The sequence below is a fragment of the Pongo abelii genome, chromosome 17 (assembly GCF_028885655.2).
Source record: "Pongo abelii isolate AG06213 chromosome 17, NHGRI_mPonAbe1-v2.0_pri, whole genome shotgun sequence".
Classification (NCBI taxonomy): Eukaryota; Metazoa; Chordata; class Mammalia; order Primates; family Hominidae; genus Pongo; species Pongo abelii.
In genome coordinates, this window is record NC_072002.2 from 94,663,387 (window position 1) to 94,688,194 (window position 24,808).

The 24,808-nt window shown below is 57.1% G+C and overlaps 1 protein-coding gene across 8 annotated transcripts in view; it reads left to right on the forward strand.

Annotated features, from left to right (window-relative positions):
- The window catches only part of NFATC1 (nuclear factor of activated T cells 1), a 135,413-nt gene that overhangs the window by 78,200 nt on the left and 32,405 nt on the right, over nucleotides 1–24,808 (forward strand). For 4 of the 8 annotated variants that reach the window (XM_024235815.3, XM_024235816.3, XM_063716971.1 and 1 more), the window contains one exon: nucleotides 10,816–11,505. The exons of 2 other annotated variants lie outside the window; for them this stretch is intronic. In XM_024235815.3, the coding sequence (XP_024091583.1) occupies nucleotides 10,816–11,505 (690 nt within the window). The remainder of the gene's footprint in view (nucleotides 1–10,815; nucleotides 11,506–24,808) is intronic. 2 more of the 8 variants (XM_024235818.3, XM_024235819.3) reach the window with 1 other exon arrangement.

The following is a 24,808-nucleotide window of genomic DNA, read 5'->3' on the forward strand; positions in this document are numbered from 1 at the left end:
GAAGGCGGTGTCCGCGTGGCCTGGAGCTTGCGTGAGGGGGTGCACTTGTGCCCCCAGATATAAGCAGGCAGGGCTGGGAATCTGTCTCGTGGGGGGCCGCGGGCACTTTGGAGAAAGAAAACCAAGTTACAAACTCAAAATTACCTACCAAAGTCAGTATTGTTTTAAACAAGAAAATAAAACATGACAAATGCCGGGTCTTTTTGTCTGAAGTTGTTTTAGTTGGTTACCTGGAAACGTTTCCAGGGCCCCTGAGCTGGGGACACGGAGCTCTTCCCCCATCAGTGCCCAGGAGAAGCTGCTCCCGGCCTTAGGTCCCTGTGGGAACACACAGCCAGCCCTGCCTCTGTGGGGGTCCCTTTCGTGGCCAGAGCCCCCTTCCTCAGGGGACACGCAGTCCAGCTGAGGGTCATCCCGTGACAGGGAGTGGCTGCTGTGATGACCCAGGCACAGAAACAGCTTTGACCACAGAACGTGACGTCCAGGGTGTGAAGGCGTCAGAACAGATCTGCCTCGGGATCTGGGGGTCCCTCACCGGGGGTGGGCGTGGGCCCCGAGCCCAGGCAGGAGCCAGCTGGAGACTCAAATGTCACGAAGAAGGGAAGACGCGCTTCCCTCCCCCGGTACTAACCAGCCCCTCTGCCGGCCCTGCAATGATGACCTAGGCTTGAGAATCTGTTTCTGCCTCAAGGGGTAGAAAGGGGAATAGATTCCATTACTTCCCTGTTTGCAATGGATTATTAAATCCAGCGATAACGGTGGCATCGGAGAGGTGTTGGTACAGAGGGAGCCGGGGTCCTGTGGCCTTGGGTCCACCCCAGCGATCATCATGGGAGAGAGCTGCTCATGGTGTGAGCTGTGGGGTGGGGGTAGCTATGAAACTGAGGTCCCCGTGCACAGATCCCACCGCCCAGGGTCGACAGCTGGGGGTTTGTCTCTGCTGGCGCTTCCCAGGCAGCAGAACCGGCCCCTCTAGGAAGCCCCCTCCAGGTGGCGTGGCCCAGGCCCTCAGTAAGCTCAGCTGGGGCTGCATGAGCTGAGGGGCTCGGAGCACTCCGCAAGGGATCCGCCTGGTTGCAGACAAGCAGTCCTGGGCCGCCGCCTGACCTCCACGCCCTTCTGCTCAGCCCGGCAGCCTCCCCTTCCCAGGGGTTTCCCATTCTGCCTTTTCCCTGGACTTTCTGGCTCACTTTGTACAAGTCCCTGCATGGAAAGCTCGATCCCGAGACAGTGAAGTTCGTAAGGTCTCTGCAGATTCTCAGCGGCCCCAAATTGCCCTTTCTGTGCCATTGGCCAAAAGCACAGCCTGGGTGGGCCTCGAACACCTGTGGCCTCTTCCTCTCCCCTCCCCTCACCCCACACACTTGGAGGCACCCTGGGGCTGGGCCTGAGCTCCGCTCTCACTGCAGAGTGAAGCTGCCCACCTCAGACACCCAGGTATGGCTCCCGCATTCCCTCATCTGATCCTGCCACCTTGGCAGCTGCCTCCCAGCTCCTGACAAGGTTAGGTCAGCCCTGGCCTCGCGGCGCTCTGGGTTTCAGCCTTAAGAGACTTCCCATGTGTCGGCTGTGGGTGTCTTGACGCACCAGGGCTTGGTCACGGGTTCTCAAAGCGGAGATTCTCCTGGCACCCCTCGTGCGCCCTCCAAGGGCCTAAAACGCAGATGACCCACACTCCATGCCCTGTCCTGCACAGGAACCAGGGTGGTCTCCCCTTTCTGCAGCTTGTGGGGGTCAAGCCGGGACCCCCACACTGATGTTTCAGCCCAGCTCTGCCCCAGCTTAGAAGTCCTACCTGATTTCAAACAGAGCGGATGATGCTGACATTTCCAGCCCACAGCATGGCCTGCGCCGCGCTCCAGGTCACCCCAGGGGCGAGAATTCTGGGAGCCCAGCTGCTGAGTGCTTCTGGGGTTGGAGCTGAGCTGGCCCCACCTGTGAACAGCAGCCTGTGGGCCCCTCATTCCTGTTCTACTGAAAACCCCACAACCACCCGAGGGAGGCAGCTTTTATTAAATTTCAGTTTTTGTCAGTTGCCTCGCTCTTCAGACAGCAAGTGAGAGAAGTGTGTTTTCATGCTCACTGTCGACGTTGTGAGGGAAGCATGTTCTCACGCTCACTGTCGACGTTGTCAACCTGAGGGAAGGGAATTCTCTCTCACATGCTGTGGGGGTGCTGACCCCACCAGGCCTCCCAGGAGACCTCCCCAAACGTCAGAAGAAGGGCTCCAATTGAAAGGGAGGCCGGAGATGTGCTCACCAAAACCACCCCCAGCAAGACGCCAGGCATCCTAGCCACCCGACACTCAGGCCGTGCGTGTCCTCAGAACCTGTTTTAAAGCGGGAGGGATTTGGGGTGGAAGACTGCTCCTGCAGAAATCAGAGATGAGGGGAATAAATTAGGAAACCAACGTTGGGATCCAGACTGCTGTGAAAGAGCCACGGGGCTTAGCATCCGATGGGCGCACCTGGGGCTGGGCGAGTCCGGCTCCAGAAGGGGGGTGGGGCCGGGAGCCTGAGACGGGATGAGAGGGTGGGAAGGGGCTTGTTGAGAAATCTAAGGGCCACGGGTCACCAAAAACAAACGAGGAGGTGTGAGTCAGTGGGGAGGCTGGGTGCCAGGAAGCCTGCGCTCTGGGACATGCGTGGGGCAAGAGGAGCGCCCTGAGCTTGGCGACGCCGGCCGCACACCTGGGAGGGATCCGCCTGTCCACGTGGAGCCGCCTCCGGGCAGCGTCGGCCGTGCTGCTGCCCCACCGTGGCTCCGTGGCTCCAGCCGGAATGGCAAAGCCTGGCTCCACAGTTGCCTGGGAGCGTGAGTCACGCGCCCCACAGAACACAGCGGGCAGCCCAGGCGAGGATTGGCGAAAGCGACCGATGTGTGTTTTGGCTTGTGTGGTCTGTGGGAGCGTCCTCTGTCATCAGCCTAATTGGGCAACAGATCCCACCTCACTGTGCCCTGGAGCAGCACGGGGCCGCCACAGCTGCGGCCGTGGGCACCCCACAGCCTGAGGCCCCCCTCACGCTTCCCCTCGCTGCCGTGCCGTCCTGGCCCCGTCGCTGCCACCTGAGACCCCCATCAAATACCTGAGCTCTGCGCTTGTTTTCACGCTTCTGTATGTGTAGGAAGCCCCCCACCGATGTTGCTCGGGGTCGACGTGATAAACCTGAGGGAAAGGGAATTCTCTCACCCCCACCGACACACAGGATGGGTGTGGGGGCGAAGTGAGGTCATGAACAAAAGCACTTGGGCCCGTCCCGGACACATGGCCGGGGTTAGCCACGGTTGTCAGCCGCCATGGAGCTGCAGTTTCAGCCTCGAGGTCTGTGGCGTGCGTGGTTGGAATACTCGCCGGACTCACGTGGTTGTGATTCCGGAAGATCGTGCCTTCCTGGAAACCTTGGAACGCGCTTCAGCAGGAACGCCGGTGAAGAGTGGGGGAGAGAGCACGAATTCCCAAAGTGGATGGAGTTCGGAAGGACCCTTCTCTGTCTCCCACATCAGGCGGTGCCTGGTTGGTGCAGATTTACCCCCTGGTCGGCCGTGGATCCCTCACCTGCTCTGGAAACTGATCTTGGCTCTGAACATGGAGAAATGATGCCTCTCAGCCTCGAGGGACGGGTGAGAAGGCAGCTTCATCCACTGTTTTCTTTCATTGTTTGAAAAAAGTCATGCCCCGGAGGTGTCATTCCTGGTTGTTTATGTTGATGGCAAAACTTGGACTTTCTTGTGGTACAGCAAACAGAAGACAATCTGATCTTTGTTTTCTAGGGGTTTAGACTTTGAACAAAACCCCTTTTGTCCAGTACTGTAGCGCATACCTGGTAGAGTAATTCAGGCTGAACACAAGGTTGCATAAAAATGCGGGCATGGGGGAGCAGGGAACTGTCTTGGGATAATTCCTTGCTGTGCACGGCACCTGCAGCCTGCAGGCAGCTCAGCGTTAGATCTCCCCGCCCCCGACGCCAGATGTTACTGTTGGCAGAAGAAGGGGGTCCGGGGCACTGTCTCAGTCTTCGGGGCTTCCATAGTGGAGCACACCCGGCCAGGCACCTTGTAAACAACAGACATTTCTCTCAGCTCTGGGGGCTGGAAGTCTGAGGTTGGGGCTGGTACGGTCAGGTTCTGGTGAGGACTGTTCCAAGTTGCAGACAGCCAAAATCCTGCCATATCCTCACGTGGCAGGACAGGCGATTTCTCTCTCCCTCCTCGTGGGACGGCAGTCCCGTTGGATCAGGGCCCCACCCTGATGACATTGTTTAACCCGCAGTTACCTCCTGCAAACACCATTCTCAAGTAGAGTCACGCGGACGGGGGTTAGGGCTTCAACATGAGGTTGAGGGGACACGAGTCTGTCCATAGCAGTGACCCCACTTGTCTAAAGCCACAGGGCTGGGCCTGCCCCCTGCCCCCCTGCCTACCCATCCCCAGGCCCCCGTTCTTGCCCCCAGGCCCCCCCGCCCACCCCCAGCTGCTCCCTGTGCTGCAGACAGAGCCCCCGAGGAGCCAGGAGCTGCCGGGCACCAACCACACAGGAAGCCAACGGGTGGGGCAGGCTCGTGCCTGCCGCCGTGTCGCTCGTGCTGATTTTCATTCTCAGATCTTGTCACCTCTGTCTTATAGCAGAAGGGGGCCCTGATCTGGGAGCCGTGACGACCCCAGCTGTACCCCGGGAGCCAGGCCACACCAAGGAGCCAAGGGGACTACGTTGGGAGGAGGATGTGGTCGGGGCCATTAAGAGCTGTGAGGAGCCCCCAGTTCTGCCCTGGGTGAGGGGCTCTGCCTGCCCTGGGGCTGCATAGACCTGGCTGGGGCTTTAGAACAGGAACCGTTCGAGGGGCTGCAGTGGGTCCTGGCTCCTGTTGCCGTGTAGGGATGGCAGCCCATTTTCCAGGCTTGGGGGTTCTTTAAGAGAGGCCAGGATTGTGCTGAATGCTCTTTGGCAGATGATGGCTGTGGCGGGGGCTTTGGGAGGGGAGGTCCTGGAGGAGAGGCTCGCCCAGCTCACTGCCTGTGTCTGTGGCCAGAATTGGCACCTGCATGGGGCCTGGAAACGTCGTGCTCACCTGGGGCGGAAGCCCCCATCCAGGACTCAGCTCCCAGCGTCACTGCTACCGAGGCAGAGACTCTGCAGCGGCATCAGGGAGAAGCTGGGCCCCAGAACAGCACCAGGCACGGGACGGGCCCTCTGTGCCTTCCACGGAGGACGCAAGTGTGAGGCCCAGGTCTGCGGGGACGGTTTACCTGTCAGCTCTGCACACCGCTGACCACTGTGCCCGCCTCCACAGACAGTCCCCGTGGACGCAGGGGCTGCCGTGGACGCTGGGGCTGCCGTGGACGATGGGACAGCCACCATGGACAACGGGACTGCCATGGACACCGCAGCCAGCCTGCTCTGTGGGAATATGCTTTGTAAAGCCGGCCAGCCCTGAGGCCAGCACTCGCCTTCCACACTCTGCTCTTTGTAACGAGTTTCATAAACTCACCCTCAGGTGATTGGTGTTTCTGGTGCACCGTTGCTTAGCTTGAAAATGAGCTGCCCCTTTTCTGAGCCCATCCGTTCGCCACCTCCACCCCAGCCCCGCGTGGCTGATATCATCAGGAGGCAGCCAGAGGCTGCCTGGCGCAGGGTGAGCCCGGAACACGGGCTCTCAGCATGAACTGGGCCTGTGCGGCTCCCTCCACGGGCTAGACTCCCAGGCTCTCGTGCAGACGCTCGCTCACTTCCTCACTGATAGGATGCGTCTTACAAGGCTCTGATTTACAGAGCAGGCGATCCATCTTCTCTGAAACCCACACAGAAAGCACAGTTTAGGCCAAGCCCAGGTGCAGTATGTTCGTGTTTAAGCTTCTTAGATGCTGGGATGTGGAAGCAGCCGTGTGGCTTTCCTTTGCTTGTGAAGGTGAGTTTGCACTTTCCAGCTTCTCTCTGTGTTGGGAAGGCTGCAGCTCTCCAGGACATGACTTAGCAGAGAACATCCCGCTGCATCCTCATAAGCCAGCGGGTCAGGCGGGGCCATCCTGAAACATCCCCCGTGGGTGCCGGGTGCCTCGCGCATCCCTGCCGTCCACGGCCCTTTGTCCCTGGCTGTGCTTCGCACCAGTGCCCCTTGGGGCAAGGACAGGGAGATGGGGCAAGTCGCCTGGGGAAGGCCCGGTCCCAGTGGGAGGCAGCCTCAGAGCAGCTGGGATGGCACAAAACGCCGCTGCCAGGGCTGAGAAACCATCTGGCCAACCCCAGACTTGAGCCGGACCTCATGGGCAAGACTGGGAGAAGCCTCGTGGAGACCCCAGCCCAGGGAGGGGCACTGCAGCAGGAACAGGCCCGCACCTGCACCGTCAGCCCGGGGCACCTTCCAAGCACGGTGACCACGTTCACAGCTCATGCTGCCAGCTCCGGGCCAAGGGACCTGGACTGGCTCTCCAGACTCACAAGATGCCGTCGTGGGCGGGGCACATGCGGTGATCCCAGGTTTCAAGTCGCTGCCCCCAGCTCCCTGCAAATAGCTCTGGGCGGGAGAGGAGCAGCGGGCAGGCACACGAGTTTATTCCTGAGAGGAGCGTGTTGCCACAGCCTCTGTGGACTGGAGCCCCGGGCTTCAGAAAGAGAGGGAGCACCTGCCTGTGGGTGGGGGGACAGGAGCTGCCAACCTGGCAGGGTCCCAGCGAAGCATCCACTTGGCCTTTTGCTTGCCCCTGGGGGTGGTGGACACATCAGTGCTGGGCCTGCTCCGAACCCACAGGGCAAGCAGCCCGTGCGTCCCGATGCCACTGCCGGCCGCCAGCATCCTGGGGAGGTGGGTTGCGTGTCCCAGCGCCCTGTGCCCCTCGCCACCACCATCCTAGGTCAGGACTTCCCCAGGAAGAATCCAAGTGGCTGGAGAGATGCGGGGGTTAATGCCGGCGCCACCGCGGTTTTAAACTGGCCGTGTCTGCGCCGTGTTCTTGGCGTTCTCCAGCCAGCAGCAGCAGACGCCACCCAGTCGCCCCGGCCCCAACGGCTCTCTGGCATAGCCGGCCTTGGCCCGTGGGGCGGCTGACTTACGGGACAGCTGTGCACGGGGCCTTTAGTGTCCGGCAGAGCTGGCAGGTGAGAGTTTTTAAAGTGCTCGGGACACTTCACAGAAGAGGCGCACTGGCCCCCGTGCCTGGCCATGTTTCTGGGCCCTGGCTGAAAATCCCGTGCAGCGGAGAGAGGATCCCAACAGGGTATTAATTTAACCTTCCAGCCATGTGCTTTTGCTTAAGATCATAAACTCTGAAAATTACCAGCCTAATTTAGAATGGAGGCTTGGCCTTCGGGACACCAGCGTCTTCTGAGCGGGAGAGATGTGGGTGCCTACCAGCGTCTCACTCCCACATCTGGGCCTGTTGCCGGTGACCCCTGCACTCAAAGGCGCAGGCCTGAGTTCACAGAGAGCACTTGGCCAAGCCCTGCCTCTGGGGCTCCCCATCTTCTGGCTTTGTCGTGGACTCATCATTTCTGGATTTACCACATGCTTGAAGCTGGAACAGCAGGAAGGGGCAGTTCCAGCTCTCAGTTCCTGAGGCCCAGCTGCATCCGCAGAGCTGGTGGGGGCGCCATGGCCTGAGGCCAACACGCATGCCCTGGATGAAAATGACTCCAGCTCTGTGGTCTCCAGACGGCAGTTAGAGCCCCACCCTCCACAGACACCGCCTCCCGCCGCCCCTTCAAAAAAGTGTTGCAGCCCAGGGTCCAGATATTCGACTTTCTAATGTAAAGTGAGGCGGGTAGGCTTTCCCAATCAACATGAGGGCGCTGTCTCCTCCGCAGCCCCCTGACTGGCACAGGCAGTCCTGGGGCTCTGCCCCAGCCGTGAACCCTCAGCTGAAGAGGCCAGCCCCAGAGGCAGCCACTTTCAGGTGGCTGGAGGCAGAGTCCTCCCCACAGGAACGACCCCAGCGCTGCCAGGGCCTGTGCACCTCCTTCCGCCCGAACTAAGGAGAACTTGCGGGGCTGAGAGCCACAGACCCTCATGAGCCAGGCGTGAGCGTTGTCTTCAGATGGGACCCAGTGGGCCTCACTGTTGTGACGACTGAATGTGACGTCTGGGGTGTAATTCCAGCGCGACCTGGTCCTGGGGTGTCATTCCAGCGCGACCTGGTCCCTGGGGTGTCATTCCAGCGCGACCTGGTCCCTGGGGTGTCATTCCAGCGCGACCTGGTCCCGGGGGTGTCATTCCAGCGTGACCTGGTCCCGGGGGTGTCATTCCAGCGTGACCTGGTCCCGGGGGTGTCATTCCAGCGTGACCTGGTCCCGGGGGTGTCATTGCAGCGTGACCTGGTCCCGGGGGTGTCATTCCAGCGTGACCTGGTCCCGGGGGTGTCATTCCAGCGTGACCTGGTCCCGGGGGTGTCATTCCAGCGTGACCTGGTCCCGGGGGTGTCATTCCAGCGTGACCTGGTCCCGGGGGTGTCATTCCAGCGTGACCTGGTCCCGGGGGTGTCATTCCAGCGTGACCTGGTCCCGGGGGTGTCATTCCAGCGTGACCTGGTCCCGGGGGTGTCATTCCAGCGTGACCTGGTCCCGGGGGTGTCATTCCAGCGTGACCTGGTCCCGGGGGTGTCATTGCAGCGTGACCTGGTCCCGGGGGTGTCATTGCAGCGTGACCTGGTCCCGGCGGTGTCATTCCAGCGTGACCTGGTCCTGGGGTGTCATTCCAGCGTGACCTCGGCGGTGCTTGCAGGGCGGGATGGCTGACGAGGCTGGCGGGGGAGCACACCTGTTCTCCCTCCCCTGCCCCGGGCACCACTGCAGAGGCAGCCCCTGGCCTCATCCTCCAAGCTTCACAGCTTGGGCCGCACTCCCCGTGTTCACTGTGGCTGGACTTGCCCCAGGCCAAAGGCTGGGGACGCCTGGGCTGCAGAGCCCCAGGAAGGCCTGGCACGACCCTCAGCAGAGTGTGGCTTTATGGGCCCTGGTCGGTGAGCTGCAGGCTGCGTCCTGGGAAGGCCTTGGAATCACGATGGCCCCATGATTTTCTTCCTGCCTCCTGGACGTCAGCACCTCCTGGTCACCCACCCTCTAAAACCTCAGCCTCCCCACTCAGTGTGCAGGGCGGACGCTTTAAACCTCAGTCTCCCTACTCTGTGTAGGGCAGACGCTTTAAACCTCGAGCTTTCTACTCAGTGTACAGGGTGGATGATAGAAAGATTTGAATGAGTGAATGAAAGTAGGGACTTGAAAAATCAGCACAAAAGCAACAAAATGCAGCAACTCCACTGGGAATCCCTGGGTGGAAAGCTCTGGTTGACTTCCTCCGGACTCAGGCTGGTGAGATCCTATAGCTGGGAATGGCCCATATGGGTTAGTCCCTGTGATGCCTCCAGTGTGGTGGGAAGGTGGCTTGGCCACCACGGATGACTCGCACCTGCCCTCACGACCGCCAGGACCTGTGCGGGGGGGGAGGGGGCGGCTGCAGGGGAGGCCGCACATGGCACAGGTGCTCCGGCGTCTCGAGCTGCAGGAAAACGCCGTCTCCATCGTTCGCAGCTGCTGGTGGACCCCTTGGCACCCAGCCGTGGCGGGGAACAGCTGCATGGACTCACGGGCTCAAGCCCGGGGCTAAATATTTTCTCTGGAGTTGTGGAAATGCTTTTGTTTACTGCAGGAGGCTGCCAGGCTCTCTGTGGCGGCGAGTGTTTGCACCGGGAGCCTGTGTGCCGGCTTTGGGGGCCACGCATAGGTCCCCAGGTGGTGACGGGAGGGGAGTTTCCCTCCCTGTGGCTGACCCTGCTGCCAAAAACCCACCAGTGTGCAGCCCACGGGGAGGAGAAAACAGGCTGAGGAGACCTGCTCACAGCTTGCCGTCTGCGTAGCATTCGCTCAGAGTGGCACCGCGCATCTGTTAGGAATTTACGTGCACCATTGCGAGAGCTTTAGAGCCACTGAGCTGTCTGATGTCTCCTCTAAGTAGCACGACAGGCCTGAGACCAGCAAGAAAACAGCAACCGCAAGAATGCCGGCTGGGATCCGCCTCACCGCTCCTGCTGACTGTACGCCCTGCCTGTTTGCTTCTTGACACCCCCGCAGAAGTGGGCACAAAGGCTGGGGTGGGCGCGGGCTGGGAGCCGGTGTCGGCTCTGGCCCAGGCCTGGCGGAGCAGCCTTGGGGACCCGGCACCCGACCTGTGGGCTCTTCCCCAAAGCCCCGGACTTCTAGGGAGGGCTGGGTGAGAGAAAGCTCTAGAAACTCGGGAGCCCCCTGTTCCGTCCAAGGCTGCCCGGTCACAGCCTCCACACAGCCCGTCCCTTTAGAAGGGGAATCGGGAGCACCGTGGAGGTGGTCCAGCCTCCGCGACAGTGTTTTTCTTTCACAGTGACAGACGGCTTCTCCTGGAGCAGTCGTTCACCTTTGCAGTTGGATTTTTACTGATTCCTGAAAGCCGTCTTGTTGTGTGTTCGAGTTTACCAAATGTGCAGACATTTATCAAACCGAGTGTCGGAAGGAGAAATGCAGTCGTGCATCCAAGTTGAAATTTTCGCTTTGATTCCTACAAATCCACAGGCCGCTGGGTCCGGGGCTCCCACTGCAGTTTGCAAATGGACTTTTATAGCACGTTAGTGCTGCAGGAGGTTCCAAGGAAAACAGTCTTTGCCAGTATTAGAACCAGCTGCGACTCTCTCGGCCGATGACTCACACCTTTTTTTTTAATGGGGTGGGAGAACCAGGCAGGAGACAGAGGGACCCAGTCAGGGCCCTGTTGGTTTTGCGGAGGGCGTCCCAGCCACAAGCCTGCCTGATCATACTCATCCGCAACTCGTGTTTATTTAATTTTTTTTTCCTTCTCACAGTTCCAATTATAAAAACAGAACCCACTGATGATTATGAGCCTGCTCCAACCTGTGGACCGGTGAGCCAGGGGTTAAGTCCTCTCCCAAGACCATACTACAGCCAGCAGCTCGCGATGCCACCCGACCCCGGCTCCTGCCTCGTGGCCGGCTTCCCGCCCTGTCCGCAGAGAAGCACCCTGATGCCAGCGGCCCCCGGCGCGAGCCCCAAGCTCCACGACCTTTCTCCCGTGTCCTACACCAAGGGCGTCGCCAGCCCAGGCCACTGTCACCTCGGACTCCCGCAGCCGGCCGGAGAGGCCCCCGCCATCCAGGACGTGCCCAGGCCAGTGGCCACGCACCCCGGCTCGCCCGGGCAGCCACCCCCGGCCCTGCTGCCGCAGCAGGTGAGTGCGCCTCCAAGCAGTAGCTGCCCCCCTGGTCTCGAACACTCGCTCTGCCCCAGCAGCCCCTCTCCTCCACTCCCGCCCGCCGCCCAAGAGCCGACCTGCCTGCAGCCCTGCAGCCCAGCGTGCCCGCCCGCCACGGGCCGCCCGCAGCACCCGCCGCCCACGGTCCGCAGGGACGAGTCTCCGACCGCCCGGCCACGGCTGCTGCCAGAGGCGCATGAGGACAGTAGTCCTAATTTGGCCCCTATTCCTGTAACGGTCAAGCGAGAGCCTGAAGAGTTGGACCAGTTGTACCTGGATGACGGTGAGTGCCCGCGGCCATGCAGATGTACGCCCAGCCCGGTGCCGTGGCGTGAGCTCACGGAGGGGCCGTGTGCGTGCTGCGTGTGTGGCACGTGTGGAAGTGCACCGAGGCACCGGGCTGGGTGTGGGGTGCGTCCTCCTGATATAAAGTGCCCATGCGGTGCCACGGTGTCAGCGCCAGCTGGGGCGCTCGCCATGAGATCTGCTCCGGTGGTCTCAGCGTGGGGCCCTTGGCGGGTCCTGGGCTGCAGATCCTCCTGTGAGACCTGTCCCGGGGTCTAAGGCTCACATTGGTGTCCAGGTTTGCTTCTGCAGCTGAATATGGAGCCGCACGGCTCAGGCCGAAAGCCCTGACTTGGAGAGGGACCGGTCTCCACAGTCGGGGCATCATGGGTGCCGCCTGAGTCCCGTGAACGGCTTGTAGACAGCAGCTTAGCCGAGGTGACGAGCACGTTACCCTGTGCGGCTCTGTAAACACATCTAAATGCCGTGGCGGCCTTGCCAGGAGCTCGCAGGATGGCCGTGACACCGGGGGCCCTAGACTGTGCCTTCAGGCCTCAGGCGCAGGGTCTTCCCCGTCCAGCCCCTGGGCTCGCACAGCACGGAGTTGCACCCGACACCGCACACCTGGGGTTGTTAGGGAAGGAAGTGGCCTCACGTCTGTAGCCAGGCGGGTGGTGTGGGGAGCCTGAGCACTCAGGCCTTTCTGTGTTGAGTGGTGACCAAAGGCGCCGCGGCGTTCTTGTCGAGTGTTTACATTTTAAGGCACAGCCCGACTTGCTTGCAGTCGCGCTGTGATCGGGGCACGCCCGCAGCCCTGGTGACCATGCATTAGAGGGCGATTCCGCTCATGTTTTCTGCTTGAATGGTTTGCGTGGGAATTGGCTTCGTTTCCTCGGAGGCACAGTGAGTCCTCCCAAGTGTATGACGTTTCCCAGGCCCGGGTTCCAGCAGACACACCTGGAGCCACTGCCCACTCCCTGCCCAGTGGCCTGGGGTCCAGGCAAGCCTCAGCTTTCTGGGGAGGGGGCAGCATTAGCCCCTCCTGACCGGGGGAGGGGGGGCAGGGACTCCCGGGCGTCGGGAGCTCAGTTTCCCATCTGCTGGGAAGGGAGTGAGGCCTTGCCAAACGCCTTCCTGCTGTTTCCTGACTGAAGGCTACAAGCTTTTTGAGGAGGAGCATGCAAATATTTTAGCCCCCAAAATATTAAGCTCTTGAGCCCACAGCCCTGGTGTGTGTGTTTGCGGTAGTGTGTCCCATGGAGCCCGCAGCCCTGGTGTGTGTGTGTGTGAACTTGAGGTAGCATGTCCCATGGAGCCCGCAGCCCCAATCGTCTGTTTTTGCGGGAGTGTGTCCTGTCAGCTCAGGGGCTGCTGCCTCCCCAGGGCTGTCCCTCGGAGCCACACACTGGAGGCCCGTGGCTGCCCCTGGCCACTCTCTGGAGGTTCATGATGACTATGGGGCGGGGCCAGGACAGTGTTCCGTGTCCTGTGCAGATGTCGTCCTGAAGTTCTTTCTGTCTGACCTGCCTGCTGTCCTTGTCCACCCGCGAGGCCAGCCGGAGCTCTGCATGGGGCCCGTGTCCCTGCTCTGCTGTCTCCTGAGCACAGATGGACTCTGCCTTCCTCTGCATACGCTGCGTGAGGTGGACGCTGACGTCCATGCCTCCAGTCCCTCACCCCTTCTTTGTCTCACGCGGTACCAGGTGGTCCCAAGGCGGCTGGGAGATGCTGAGAAATTCTCTTCCCACCTGCCATGCCTTGTCCCAGCTGTGACCCGCCAGCCCTGGGCTCCCCCGATTGGGCAGTGCCCTGCAGGCCCAGGTGGGAAGCAGGTCCCGGTCGTGTTTCTGCTGCCCTGGGGCCCACGTGTGGCTTTATGGCGAGGGTAGAGTTTGGGGTGGGACTTGGGGTGGGTGAGCAGCGGGAGTGCTGGGGGCTGGGACGTGTTCTGCGTTAACACGGCAGGCAGGGGACTGTCGACCCGCGTGGTGCTCAGGCGAGATCATCCCTTGACCCAGCCCGTTACTGCCAAAGCCTCACCAGGTGGCCCGGGCCCCTCTGGCCTTGGTCCTAGAGGTCAAAGCTGAGTGAGCCAGGCCTTGCCTTGGGGCCTGGTGGGCCACAGAGGGTGGGCTGTTGTGTCGCTGAGTGCACAGGCTGGGGACGTCGGACCTGCATGGGTGTGGGTGTGACCCTGCCCTGGCCTGCCTGACCATGTGTAGACACGGAGGGGATGGGACTGGGGGAGGGGGGTGCACGGACGACTCCCTGACACATGGAAGGGCCGAGGCCAGAGTGCATCTGCCATGGGGCTGGGCCTGGCCTGCAGCTCCTCTGAGGATGCCCAATGCCACGTTCCCATTGGGGCCTTTCCTGACAGCCAGTGGGACCCTGGCTCAGGGTTCCCAGCTCAGGATTCGCCAGCTGTAAAGCAGTCGCTCTCACCCCTTTTAAGAAAGTTTGTTTCCCGGAGTGCTGCCGTCGGGACACTTGAGGACAACCTCTCCCCGCAGAGTGAGCTCAGTTCCCAGCAGGCCTCTCTCCCCATTTTCCTCACTCTGTTGCCGTGGTGATCGTCCCCAAACTCGGACCTGATGGGTCACGTCCTGTTCAAAAGACCCCGGGGTTTCTGTGTTGCCAGAGCAGAGACGGCCTTGGAGTCTGCCTCCAGCCTCCCACCACCCCAGCCCACGGACCGCAGTCATCTCGTCCACGTACGCCTCATCGGGCCCAAGGCCGGTCCTGGGACCTTGAGCACAGACCCCGAGCGCCAGCCCTGCACGCTGTTCTGGCCACAATTTATGAGCCCTGTGTTCATTCCGTTTCCATAACCTGGGACCAGCCACACACAAACTTTTGGGATTAGCATATGGCGCTGGTTGGGGTTAGCGTATGGCGCTGGTTGGGATTAGCATATGGCGCTGGTTGGGGTTAGCGTATGGCACTGGTTGGGGTTAGCGTATGGCACTGGTTGGGGTTAGCGTATAGTGCTGGTTAGGGTTAGCGTATGGCGCTGGTTGGGGTTAGCGTATGGCACTGGTTGGGGTTAGCGTATGGCACTGGTTGGGGTTAGCGTATAGTGCTGGTTGGGGTTAGCGTATGGCGCTGGTTGGGGTTAGCGTATGGCGCTGGTTGGGGTTAGCGTATAGTGCTGGTTAGGGTTAGCGTATGGCGCTGGTTGGGGTTAGCGTATGGCGCTGGTTGGGGTTAGCGTATAGTGCTGGTTAGGGTTAGCGTATGGCGCTGGTTGGGGTTAGCGTATGGCGCTGGTTGGGGTTAGCGTATAGTGCTGGTTAGGGTTAGCGTATGGCGCTGGTTGGGATTAGCATATGGCGCTGGTTGGGGTTAGCGTATGGCGCTGGTTGGGATTAGCATATGGCGCTGGTTGGGGTTAGCGTATGGCACTGGTTGGGGTTAGCGTATAGTGCTGGTTAGGGTTAGCATATGGCGCTGGTTGGGGTTAGTATATGGCGCTAGGCGGTGCCACTTTGGGGGTCGGGGTTGGGATGGAGGTTGAGATACCTGTGCAGACACCTCCCTATGACATGGCAAATGTGTGCAGGTAATGTCCATTTCATTTCCACCTGTGAGGTCCCTCGATGCTCGGCCAGGACCACAGCAGTTAAGGCTTCAGGCAGCTGGAAGCAGTGTCAGCTGTGGCCTGATCTCCCCCCGTGGGCAGACAGCCCCTCTCAGTCCTTCACAGGCAGGCAGGCGGGGCGCGTGGCAGAGGAAGTTCTGCTCGTGGTGTGTGTGAAGGGGAGGAGAGAGTCCTGGGGGCTGAGGTGGTGCAGGTGGGGTAGTGTCTGGTGCAGGCCCGGCTCTGGGTTAGAGCGAAGTGGTCCCTGGTGCAGGCCCCGCTCTGGGTTAGAGCGAGGTGGTCCCTGGTGCAGGCCCCGCTCTGGGTTAGAGCAGGGTGTTCCCTGGTGCAGGCCTGGCTCTGGGTTAGGGCAGGGTGGTCCCTGGTGCAGGCCTGGCTCTGGGTTAGGGCAGGGTGGTCCCTGGTGCAGACTCTGGCTCTTGGTCACGGTGGGGTGTTCCCTGGTGCAGGTCCGACTCTGGGTTAGGGCAGGGTGGTCCCTGGGGCTCAGGCTCTCAGTCACGGTGGGGTAGTCCCTGATACAGGCCTGACATTGCCGCCGCCCTGGGAGACAGGCACCAGGCCGTGGACTCCAGGTTCCTCCTGAGCACGTGGGGGCAGGTCCACCTACTCTAGACACCTGTTCCTCCCCGGTGAGAAAAGCAGATTCAAATGTTTATTGCTCTGTCAGAGCCGAGTGGATGGAGCCTTCACTGAGAATGACACGGGCCGAGCCGTTTCCCGCGTCCTGGGTGGATGCAGCCGTAGATGGGGCGCTGCCTGTCCTTGTGAAAAGATGGCTGGAGCGTCCACCAACATGGCCAGGAAGGGTCCCGGATCAGGGTTGAGTCTGGGTCGGCCCCTCCCCTGCAGATGACCTCTGGCTTCCCCTGGGTCCCTGGAACCTGGAACCCACACCCCAGGCTCACAAACGCCATGACATAAACAAGGTCAGGGCCCGGGTTGTGTCGGGGTGTCGGGAAAGCCTCACACAGGCTGAAGACCTGAATTGTGAGGTGGAGCCCTGAGTTCCCCAGACTCCAGCTCCACGGAAGGGGGTGTACATGGGGGCCGTCTCGATGGGGACAGCGGGAAAGGGAGCCCAGACCCCAACAAGCTCCACGGAAATGTGAGGAGCCATCTTGATGGGGACAGCGGGAGAGGGAAGGCAGGCTGGGGTGAATGTGGGTAGTGCTTGTTTAGTATTAATATATATTTTGTCTAATTTCACAACCCCTAAGAGAATCGGGCACCTCAGCAGCCACCCTGGGGCTCAGTCGCTGGCTTAGAAAGCGGGCAAGCGTGACCTGGAGTTGGGGGGTGGAGAAGGATGGGGAGCACAGAGCCCCCCACAAGTGACAATCCCAGCACCTGGAGAAGGAGCAGAGATGAGAGACAGAAACAACACGAACCCCAGGTCAAAAGTCGGTGCCGTGCATGCCAAGTGTCCTCAGCGGGTGGAAAGTGTCGCTGTGTCTTTGTTAGTTTACACAACAGGGAGAGAGTGAAAAGCTGGGGTTGGAGGAAACAGGAGAGAAGTAAGGCTGTGTGGCGGGGGGAAGACTCAGACACACCCCTGACTATCTGTAAATGGGCCAATGGGACAGAAGGCCAGGGACCTCCTGGCCAGCCCCGAGCCCTGTGAGGTGCCTGTGGCAGGACGTGGGCATGGCAGGTGACAGAAGCCCTGCCGGGTCCACTTTCCAGCCTCCCCGGCTTCCCTTCTGCATTCTGCCGGCCTGGCCGCTGCCTCCAGGGACAAAGAGCCTGGCATGGGGTGCAGATTTATTCTCCAGCCCTCTGCAAACCAAGCAGTGGTGGATCACAGAGCTGCGTGCAGAGAGAGGGGGAGACAGGCCAGCACCTGGGATGTCCTCGTGGGGCCGGGGACCCAGCCCTGGCCCCTGGGCGCCCAGCCATGTTTGAGAGTCTTCCCTCCGCCTGACCAGAATCAGAGCTGTGGGTCCATGAATCGAGTTACTTCAGGGTCTTGCTGCTTCACATGAACAGCTGTGCAGAGGCAGCCAGAGACAACCCGGGGCTCCTCACACGTGGTGATGCTGACGACGGCCTGCCCATGAGGAGGTAGAAAGAACTTTTTCTGTGCGTACATGTTTTTCATCTGTTTTGTTTGGGTTTTGATTTTGTTTTCCAGGAATGTAGAGTTACAAGGCAATAATAGAATAGTGTCCAGTTGCAGAGTCTGGGGTAGGGGGTCCACAGTGTCCCCGTTTGCATCCCTGAGGGGTCTGAGGAGGGCAGTTCACACTGGAGCCTCCTCTGTGGCAGCCTCCGCTCGGCCGCAGGAACCTGAAGGTCACGCACAACCCACATCCTGTGTGTCTCAAGGAATTCAAGCCTCAAAATGAAAAATGAGGTCGGGTGCGGTGGCTCACACCTGTAATCCCAGCACTTTGGGAGGCCGAGGCAGGTGGATCACCTGAGGTCAGGAGTTCAACACCAGCCTGGTCAACATGGTAGAACCCCATCTTTACTAAAAATACAAAAATTAGCTGGGCGTGGGGCCGGGCATGGTGGCTCAGGCCTGTAATCCCAGCACTTTGGAAGGCTGAGGCCAGTGGATCACGAGGCCAGAAGATCGAAACCATCCTAACACGGTGAAACCCCATCTCTACTAAAAATACAAAAAATGAGCCGGGCGTGGTGGTGGGCGCCTGTAGTCCCAGCTACTCGGGAGGCTGAGACAGGAGAATGGCGTGAACCCGGGAGGCAGAGCTTGCAGTGAGCTGAGATCACACCACTGTACTCCAGCCTGGGAGACAGAGCGAGACTCCTCTCAAAAAAAAAAAAAAAAAAAATTAGCTGGGCATGGTAGTGCATGCCTATAATCCCAGCTACTTGGGAGGCTGAGGCAGGAGAATCACTCTAACCCGGGAGATGGAGGTTGCAGTGAGCTGAGATCTCGCCATGCACTCCAGCCTGGGTGACAGAGCGAGACTCCATCTCAAAAAAAAAAAAAAAAAGAAAGAAAAATGAATCCACCTTTTTTTTTTTTTTTTTTTTTTTAGGATTTCTTTGCTTTCCAGTCCTTTCTACTCCCAAGTTTTGTTTCAGAAGTGCTTGACCCATAAATAAATTCTAATAATGAGGTCATCTTTGTTTCTCCTGAAGATTGAGCTTTCCCCTCAAACTTCTCGAGCACGGCCGAGCGACAGAGGTTCATTTTTTAAACAGTAGTTTTCTGTATCTTGCGTTATTTTAAATGTAGATTTGAAAAAATGCCACAGAGCTCTGTGTGGCTCCTTTTCCAGTGTGATTTCCACGCATTCCGCATCGTGGAGAAGGGCCGTGAGGAGGCTCCGCTGGGAGTGGACTCTCGATGAATTACATGTTAGCGAGGGCAGCCCTGTGTCACACGCTCCCGCGTTGAGAGCATTTGTGAGGCCCGTCTTCTGAAACGGAGGCGCTCGGGGCTCACTGTGCTGCCCACGGTTCTGTGCCGCTGAAGTGGGCACCCTCCCTTGAGCCTCGTGAGGAAAGTGGCTGTCCCACTGCGCGAGGCTGGTCTGCCGCGGGCGCCTCCCTGTGTCACCTGGACCGCCCCACGGCCTCTGCCACAATCGGCCCTTTCAGTCCCTCAGAAGCACTTGGGTTTAAAAGTCTCGATGTCATTAAAACAACAAGCAGGTAGACGAAGCGGCCGGAGTGTGTCTGCCGCAGTCTGGGCTGTGAACTGGCCCCTCACCTGTCCCTCCTCCTGAGCCTGAGCTGCTCCAGAGAGAACAAAAAGCTCTCCTCATGGAAAGTTTTACTAACCTGGCCCGGCGCCCAGGTCTGAGGCCTTCCCCGCAGCTGAGGATGATTGAAAGAGTCTGTGTGCCGCGATCAAACACGCAGTGTCGTTAACGTTGCAGACGTCGGCTACTGCGTGATGGATGGAGCAGTGAACTCAGCCGTGCAAATCATTCATTAGGGTCAGTGCCTGGTGCCTTGGGACCGCTGCGTGGGGGTTTCAAGGCATAAAAATCACACTGCACACCACCCGGAGACGGAGCCTGCTGTCGGCAGGGCGGGCCAGGCTGCACGAGCGGGTTCTCTGGAGGCTGTTGAAGAGGCAGCTCCCCAACGCCAAGAGCCCGTCCAGCCCCAGGCCCGGAGCTGCTTCCTCAGGGAGCCCACCCTGTGACGTGCCCGAGGTGAGGCAGCCACCAGAGGCCGCGTCCAAACCTGTGCGCCAGGCAGCGTGTGGGCTGAGGCACAGACGTTGACTCAAGCGTTTTCAGTTCCTCTCTAGAAAACTTGCTCCCACCTGGTCTCAGCCAGCAACCGCGAGGGACAGTGAGAAAGGTGAGAGCGAACACACACCCCCATTAACCTGGTACGGCCGGGGGAAGGCGAGAGCGGGCACAGGCCCCCCATTAACCTGGTGCGGCCAGGTGAGCACGGAGCCCATGGCTGGAGAACCCCGGGGCAGCTGCAGTGGCAAGTCTGCCCCTTCAGGAAATGGGGGCAAGGATGGCACTGAGACGGGTGCTGAACAAGGCTCTCTAAAAATAGGAGCTGCGTGGGCCGTGCACACGCCGTGTGGGTGCTGTTGGAGATCTCCCGCCCTGGCGTGCAGGCTGTGAGGTCACAGTGCCTCGGTCCTTCCCTGAGGTGGGCACAGGAGAGAGGAGAGGTGCCCACTCCTGTGAGCTGCCCACTGGCTGCTCCTTGGGGCCTGTGAGGTTCTGGGCACTTTTTTAAATTGCCTGAAGATATTCACTGTGGACACAGAAGGTTTTGAATTCTACGCTGTTTCTAATTGAAATATCAGTCTACGGTCCAATTCTGTGTACTTGGAAGGGAAATTTGGGGGGTATCATTTTCAGCTGTTAATCTTCTGCGTTTGATTCCTTAAAAGTGGGTCTTAGCTTGTTTCGGCGTTAAGTGGAGAGCTGTCTGAAATCAGTAACTGGAGGGAGAGACATAGGGACGAGGTGGAAGGAAGCAAGAGAGAAGAGCTGGAGAGATTTCATGGAGCTTGGGCAATGAGCATTGTTTAGATCTGTTTTGTGCCAAAGAAAATTCACGGCCAGTGGCAGCAAAGAGAGACCAAGCCCTGATGTTCAGCCGTGACTGCGCATCTGGGCAGTGTGGGGCGTGTGTGCGATGCCTTTGTCATCTTGCATAGGCAAGCTGTGAAGAGTAGTAAGGTGTCCGCGAGTGTGTCACTGTGACGTAGGCAAGCCGTGAACAGTAGTAAGGCGTTCGCGGGTGTCACTGTGACGTAGGCAAGCCGTGAACAGTAATAAGGCGTTCGCAAGTGTCACTGTGACGTAGGCAAGCCGTGAACAGTAGTAAGGCGTTCGCGGGTGTCACTGTGACGTAGGCAAGCCGTGAACAGTAGTAAGGTGTCCGTGAGTGTCTCGCTGTGACATAAGCAAGCCGTGAACAGTAGTAAGGTGTCCGTGAGTGTCTCGCTGTGACATAAGCAAGCCGTGAACAGTAGTAAGGTGTCCGTGAGTAGTAGTAAGGTGTCCGTGAGTGTCTCGCTGTGACATAAGCAAGCCGTGAACAGTAGTAAGGCATTCGCGAGTGTCACTGACGTAGGCAATCCATCAACAGTAGTAAGGCGTCCGTGAGTGTCACTGTGACATAGGCAAGCCATCAACAGTAGTAAGGCGTCCGCGGGTGTGTCGCTGTAACATAGGCAAGCCTTGAACAGTAGTAAGACGTCCGCGGGTGTCACTGTGATGTAGGCAAGCCGTCAACAGTAGTAAGGCATCTGCGAGTGTGTCACTGTGACGTAGGCAAGCCGTCAACAGTAGTAAGGCATCCGCGGGTGTGTCACTGTAATGTAGGCAAGCCGTGAACAGTAGTAAGGCGTCTGCGAGTGTCACTGTAACGTAGGCAAGCCGTGAACAGTAGTAAGGCGTCCGCGAGTGTCACTGTAATGTAGGCAAGCCGTGAACAGTAGTAAGGCATCCGCGAGTGTGTCATTGTAACGCTGTGTTTTTCTTGTGTAGATGCACTCTGTTTTCCTCCTACAGATGGGTTCAAACTTTACAGAAACATTTTAAGTGGCATCATCTCCATTTCAAATCAAGTTGCCTAGCTTCCTCCTACTGCTGTACGTTTTCTCTTCCTAATGCATAGACATTTCAAAGAGCTTCCTTATTTGAGAATGAGTGTTCTTTACAGACACGCTTAGATCTGTGAGCCAGCATGTCACACTGCTGTGCTGGGGCACCGGAGTGTGAAGCCATGAGCGAGGCATTTAAAAGCATAACAGCCACATTGAGCACCCAGTGGCCGACAGCCCGTCAGAGGGAGAGAGGTGGCCGGGGCAGTGGAGGGCTCTGCCCATGTCTGTCAGACAGCCTTGTTCTTGCCAGAGCAGCCAGGGCCGGGCCGCTCAAGCTGGGTGCTTGGCTCTCCCTGGAGCTCGAGCACGGGCACGTTCAGGTGATCTTCCTGATAGCAAAGTGCGTTTCTGCACATGGACTCCCAAGGAGCAGCGAGGAACTGACTCACACATTCCACCAAGCCCAGGCTAGAAAGAGGGGACAGTCGGAACCGTAGTGTTTTCTTCGTGTCAATGCTGAGAGACTCACTCCTGAGGTCACACATCCTTGCCAGCAAACGGAAGACCCAGATCACAGTCCTAGGCTCTTCCTGGACGTGTAGCCTTTGTATGTTCCATAGTGACCTTTTGCACATTTTCTCCTGTGCGTGTTCAGCTTTAGAACGCGCTGTGGGCAGGCAGAACTGCCAGTGCTCACCACCCCCCTTTCCTGGGGGAAACCGAGGCTCAGAGAGATGCCGCTGGACTTGCTCCAAGTCAGTCGATGAGGCAGAACGAGGAGTGCCCCAACTCCAGCGCCAAGGCCCGCACGCTCTCGCCGGTCCTAGCTCTACCGTTGAGTATTTTCTTCCCACTAGAGAGATGTAATGAGCAAAGATTTCTGCTCAGAACTCCTAACATCCAAGTATGAGTTGGCTTTGCAAGCCAAAGGGGAGCATGGTGTCTGTTTTTCTTCAGAGAATTTCCGACTATTCGCTAAGGCACGTTTGCATAAGAAGGACTGGAGGGAAGCAGGCCTTCTAAACTGCTGGAGAGCATCTTGAATCAGCTCTCGCCCAAAGCAACAAAAATACAGCAACACTGTCAAATCAACCACCAAATCTGGCAGTCAACCAAGAGGACAGAACAAACACAGATGCGTTCACTCAAGGAAGAGCAGCCCCGGGGGAAGAACAGGATGGTGGTGTCTTCACTTGGGGCCGCTCCACCCCTGCTCCAGCCCCAAGGCACACAGCCATGGAAAGCCAGTGACAGCACAGACCGTGGAGGAGCTGAGCTCTGTTGAAAACCCCGTCCCAGGATGCAGTCCACATTTGGACTGGTCATGGAGCTCCTGGAAAAGGCCGGTTCGCAGGCACAATCACTGTTGGCTGCAGTTGTAATCATGGGAGCTGCCCCAAGGCTGTGATCGACATTGGAGCAAACAAGAGCCTGGCCAGACCAGGTGACCCTGGGGACTTTGAAAAACCTTGGAGATTCCCGGGCACATATGAAAATGGATGTGTGAAGGCTTCGGTACAGAGAGGGCCCCGGCCACTCTTTTCTGGCTGACCTCAAAACCCCACCAAGCAGAAGTGAGAGCTAAAGCTGCCTGTGGCTGGGAGGCAGGTCCTGACACACAGGTTTCGTGATTAGAGGGAGAAGACTGGCTTTGTGGCTCAAGGATTTAAGGAAACTTCCTGTCTGGTAACAGCAGACCATTAAACTCTGGTAACCAGAGGGTGATCCCTAGGCAGCCTGGCTTAAAGACAGAAACAAGATTTAAAAACAGAGAGAACAGAAAACTCAGTGTCCACATTCTGCAAGGAATACAGCATCTAGATAATTAGTCCAGGAAAGTCATGAGTCACATAAGCAACAACCAAGGAGAGGGGAAGCCAAGAAACAACAAGTCCTATTTGGAGGGGGATGGGGGGAATCTCATTTCAGAGTCACTACAATGCATTAGTTGTCTTCTCCAGTTATAAACTAAAAAATTATAGTACATGCAAAAAAACATGAAAATATGTGCCATCCACAGGAAGAAAAGTCTGTAGCCCCTGATAGGGCTCAGGTATTAGACTAGCAAAGGCTTTAAATCGACTGCAATAAATATGTTCAAAGAACTGAAAGAAATTTTATTTAAAAAATTATAGGGGAGTGTGGCAAATATATCTCACCAGATAGAGAATATCAATAATGAGATTTTTTTAAAAAAAGGAGCCAAATAGAAATTACACAGTTGAAAAGTAAATGAAAAATGCATTAGAGAGGCTGAACAACAGATTTGAGCTGGCAGAGAAAAAGAATCAACAAACTTAAAAATCAACATGATTTAGACTGAGGAACAGAAAGAAGAAAGAATCAATAAAAATGAAAAAAGCCTCAGAGCATGTGAGATGCTGTAAACACATATACAGTTGCATAATGAGTTACAGAAAGAGATGATTAGAAAAAATACGTGAAGAAATAATGGCCCCAAACTTCCTAAATTTGATGGAAAACATTATTCAGTGCATCCAAAAGGTTCACAAAATTCAAATGGGATAAATTAAAAGCAGCTCACACACAGACACAAACCAAACTGTTGAAAGTCAAAGGGAGAGACAATCCTGAAAGCAGCGAGAGGAAAACAGCTTCTCAGTACGTGGGATGCTCAGCAAGATTAACAGCCAGCTGCTTATTCTGAATTGTGGATGTCGGAGGACTGTGGAACAGCGCATTCAAAATGCTGAAAGAAAACCACTGTCAACCAAGAATTCTATATCTAGTAAAACTCACCTTTAGAGATGGAGAAACAAAGCTGTGCTCAGATAAACAAGACACATAGAATTTGTTGCCAACAGACCTGACCTACAGGACATATTAAAGGGAGTCCTTCAGGCTGAGGTAAGAAGCACTGGTGAGAGTAATTACATAGGTGAATTAAAAAGACAGCACAAACATGTTTTAAACTTTTCTTCTCTGAACTGATGTAAAAGGAAACTGCATAAGACACGATTGCAAACCTGTGCTGATAACAATGTGCTTATAACAATTTGTGTGACAGTAGCACAAAGGAAGGGGTGGGGAAGGAAGTTACAGCAAAGCAAAGTCTTTACATATTATTAGAACTCAGTATTCATCTGAAATAGAGTGTTTTGACTAAGATGCTTATTGTAATCTCCAGAGGAACCACTAAGAAAATAATATATATGTGTGTGAATGTGTCACACACACACATAAAATGTCAAAAAATACACTTAAATGATACACTAGAAAATATGTGCGTAACACAAAATAAGCCAGTAATGAAGGAACATAGAAACAATGACAACAGCAAAAGTTACACAAGATATGTAGAGAACAAATAGCAAAATGGAAATCATAATCCTACTGTATCAATAATCACATTAAATGTCAGTGGAATAAACACCCCAATAAAAAGGTAGACATTGTCAGACTGGATATTAAAGACAGAATGAAACAGGATACAACCATATGCTGTCTAAAAAATACATATTTTAGATTTAAAGACACAAATAGGTTGAAAGTAAAATGATAAAGAGATACTGTACAATAGTAATCAAAAGAGATATGGAGATAATGGAAAAAATACATACTTCAGATTTAAAGACACAAATAGGTTGAAAGTGAAAGAATGAAAAAGATATGCAGAGTTAATGTAGAAATTTGGAGTAGCTACACTAATATCAGACAAATTAAACTCTAAGA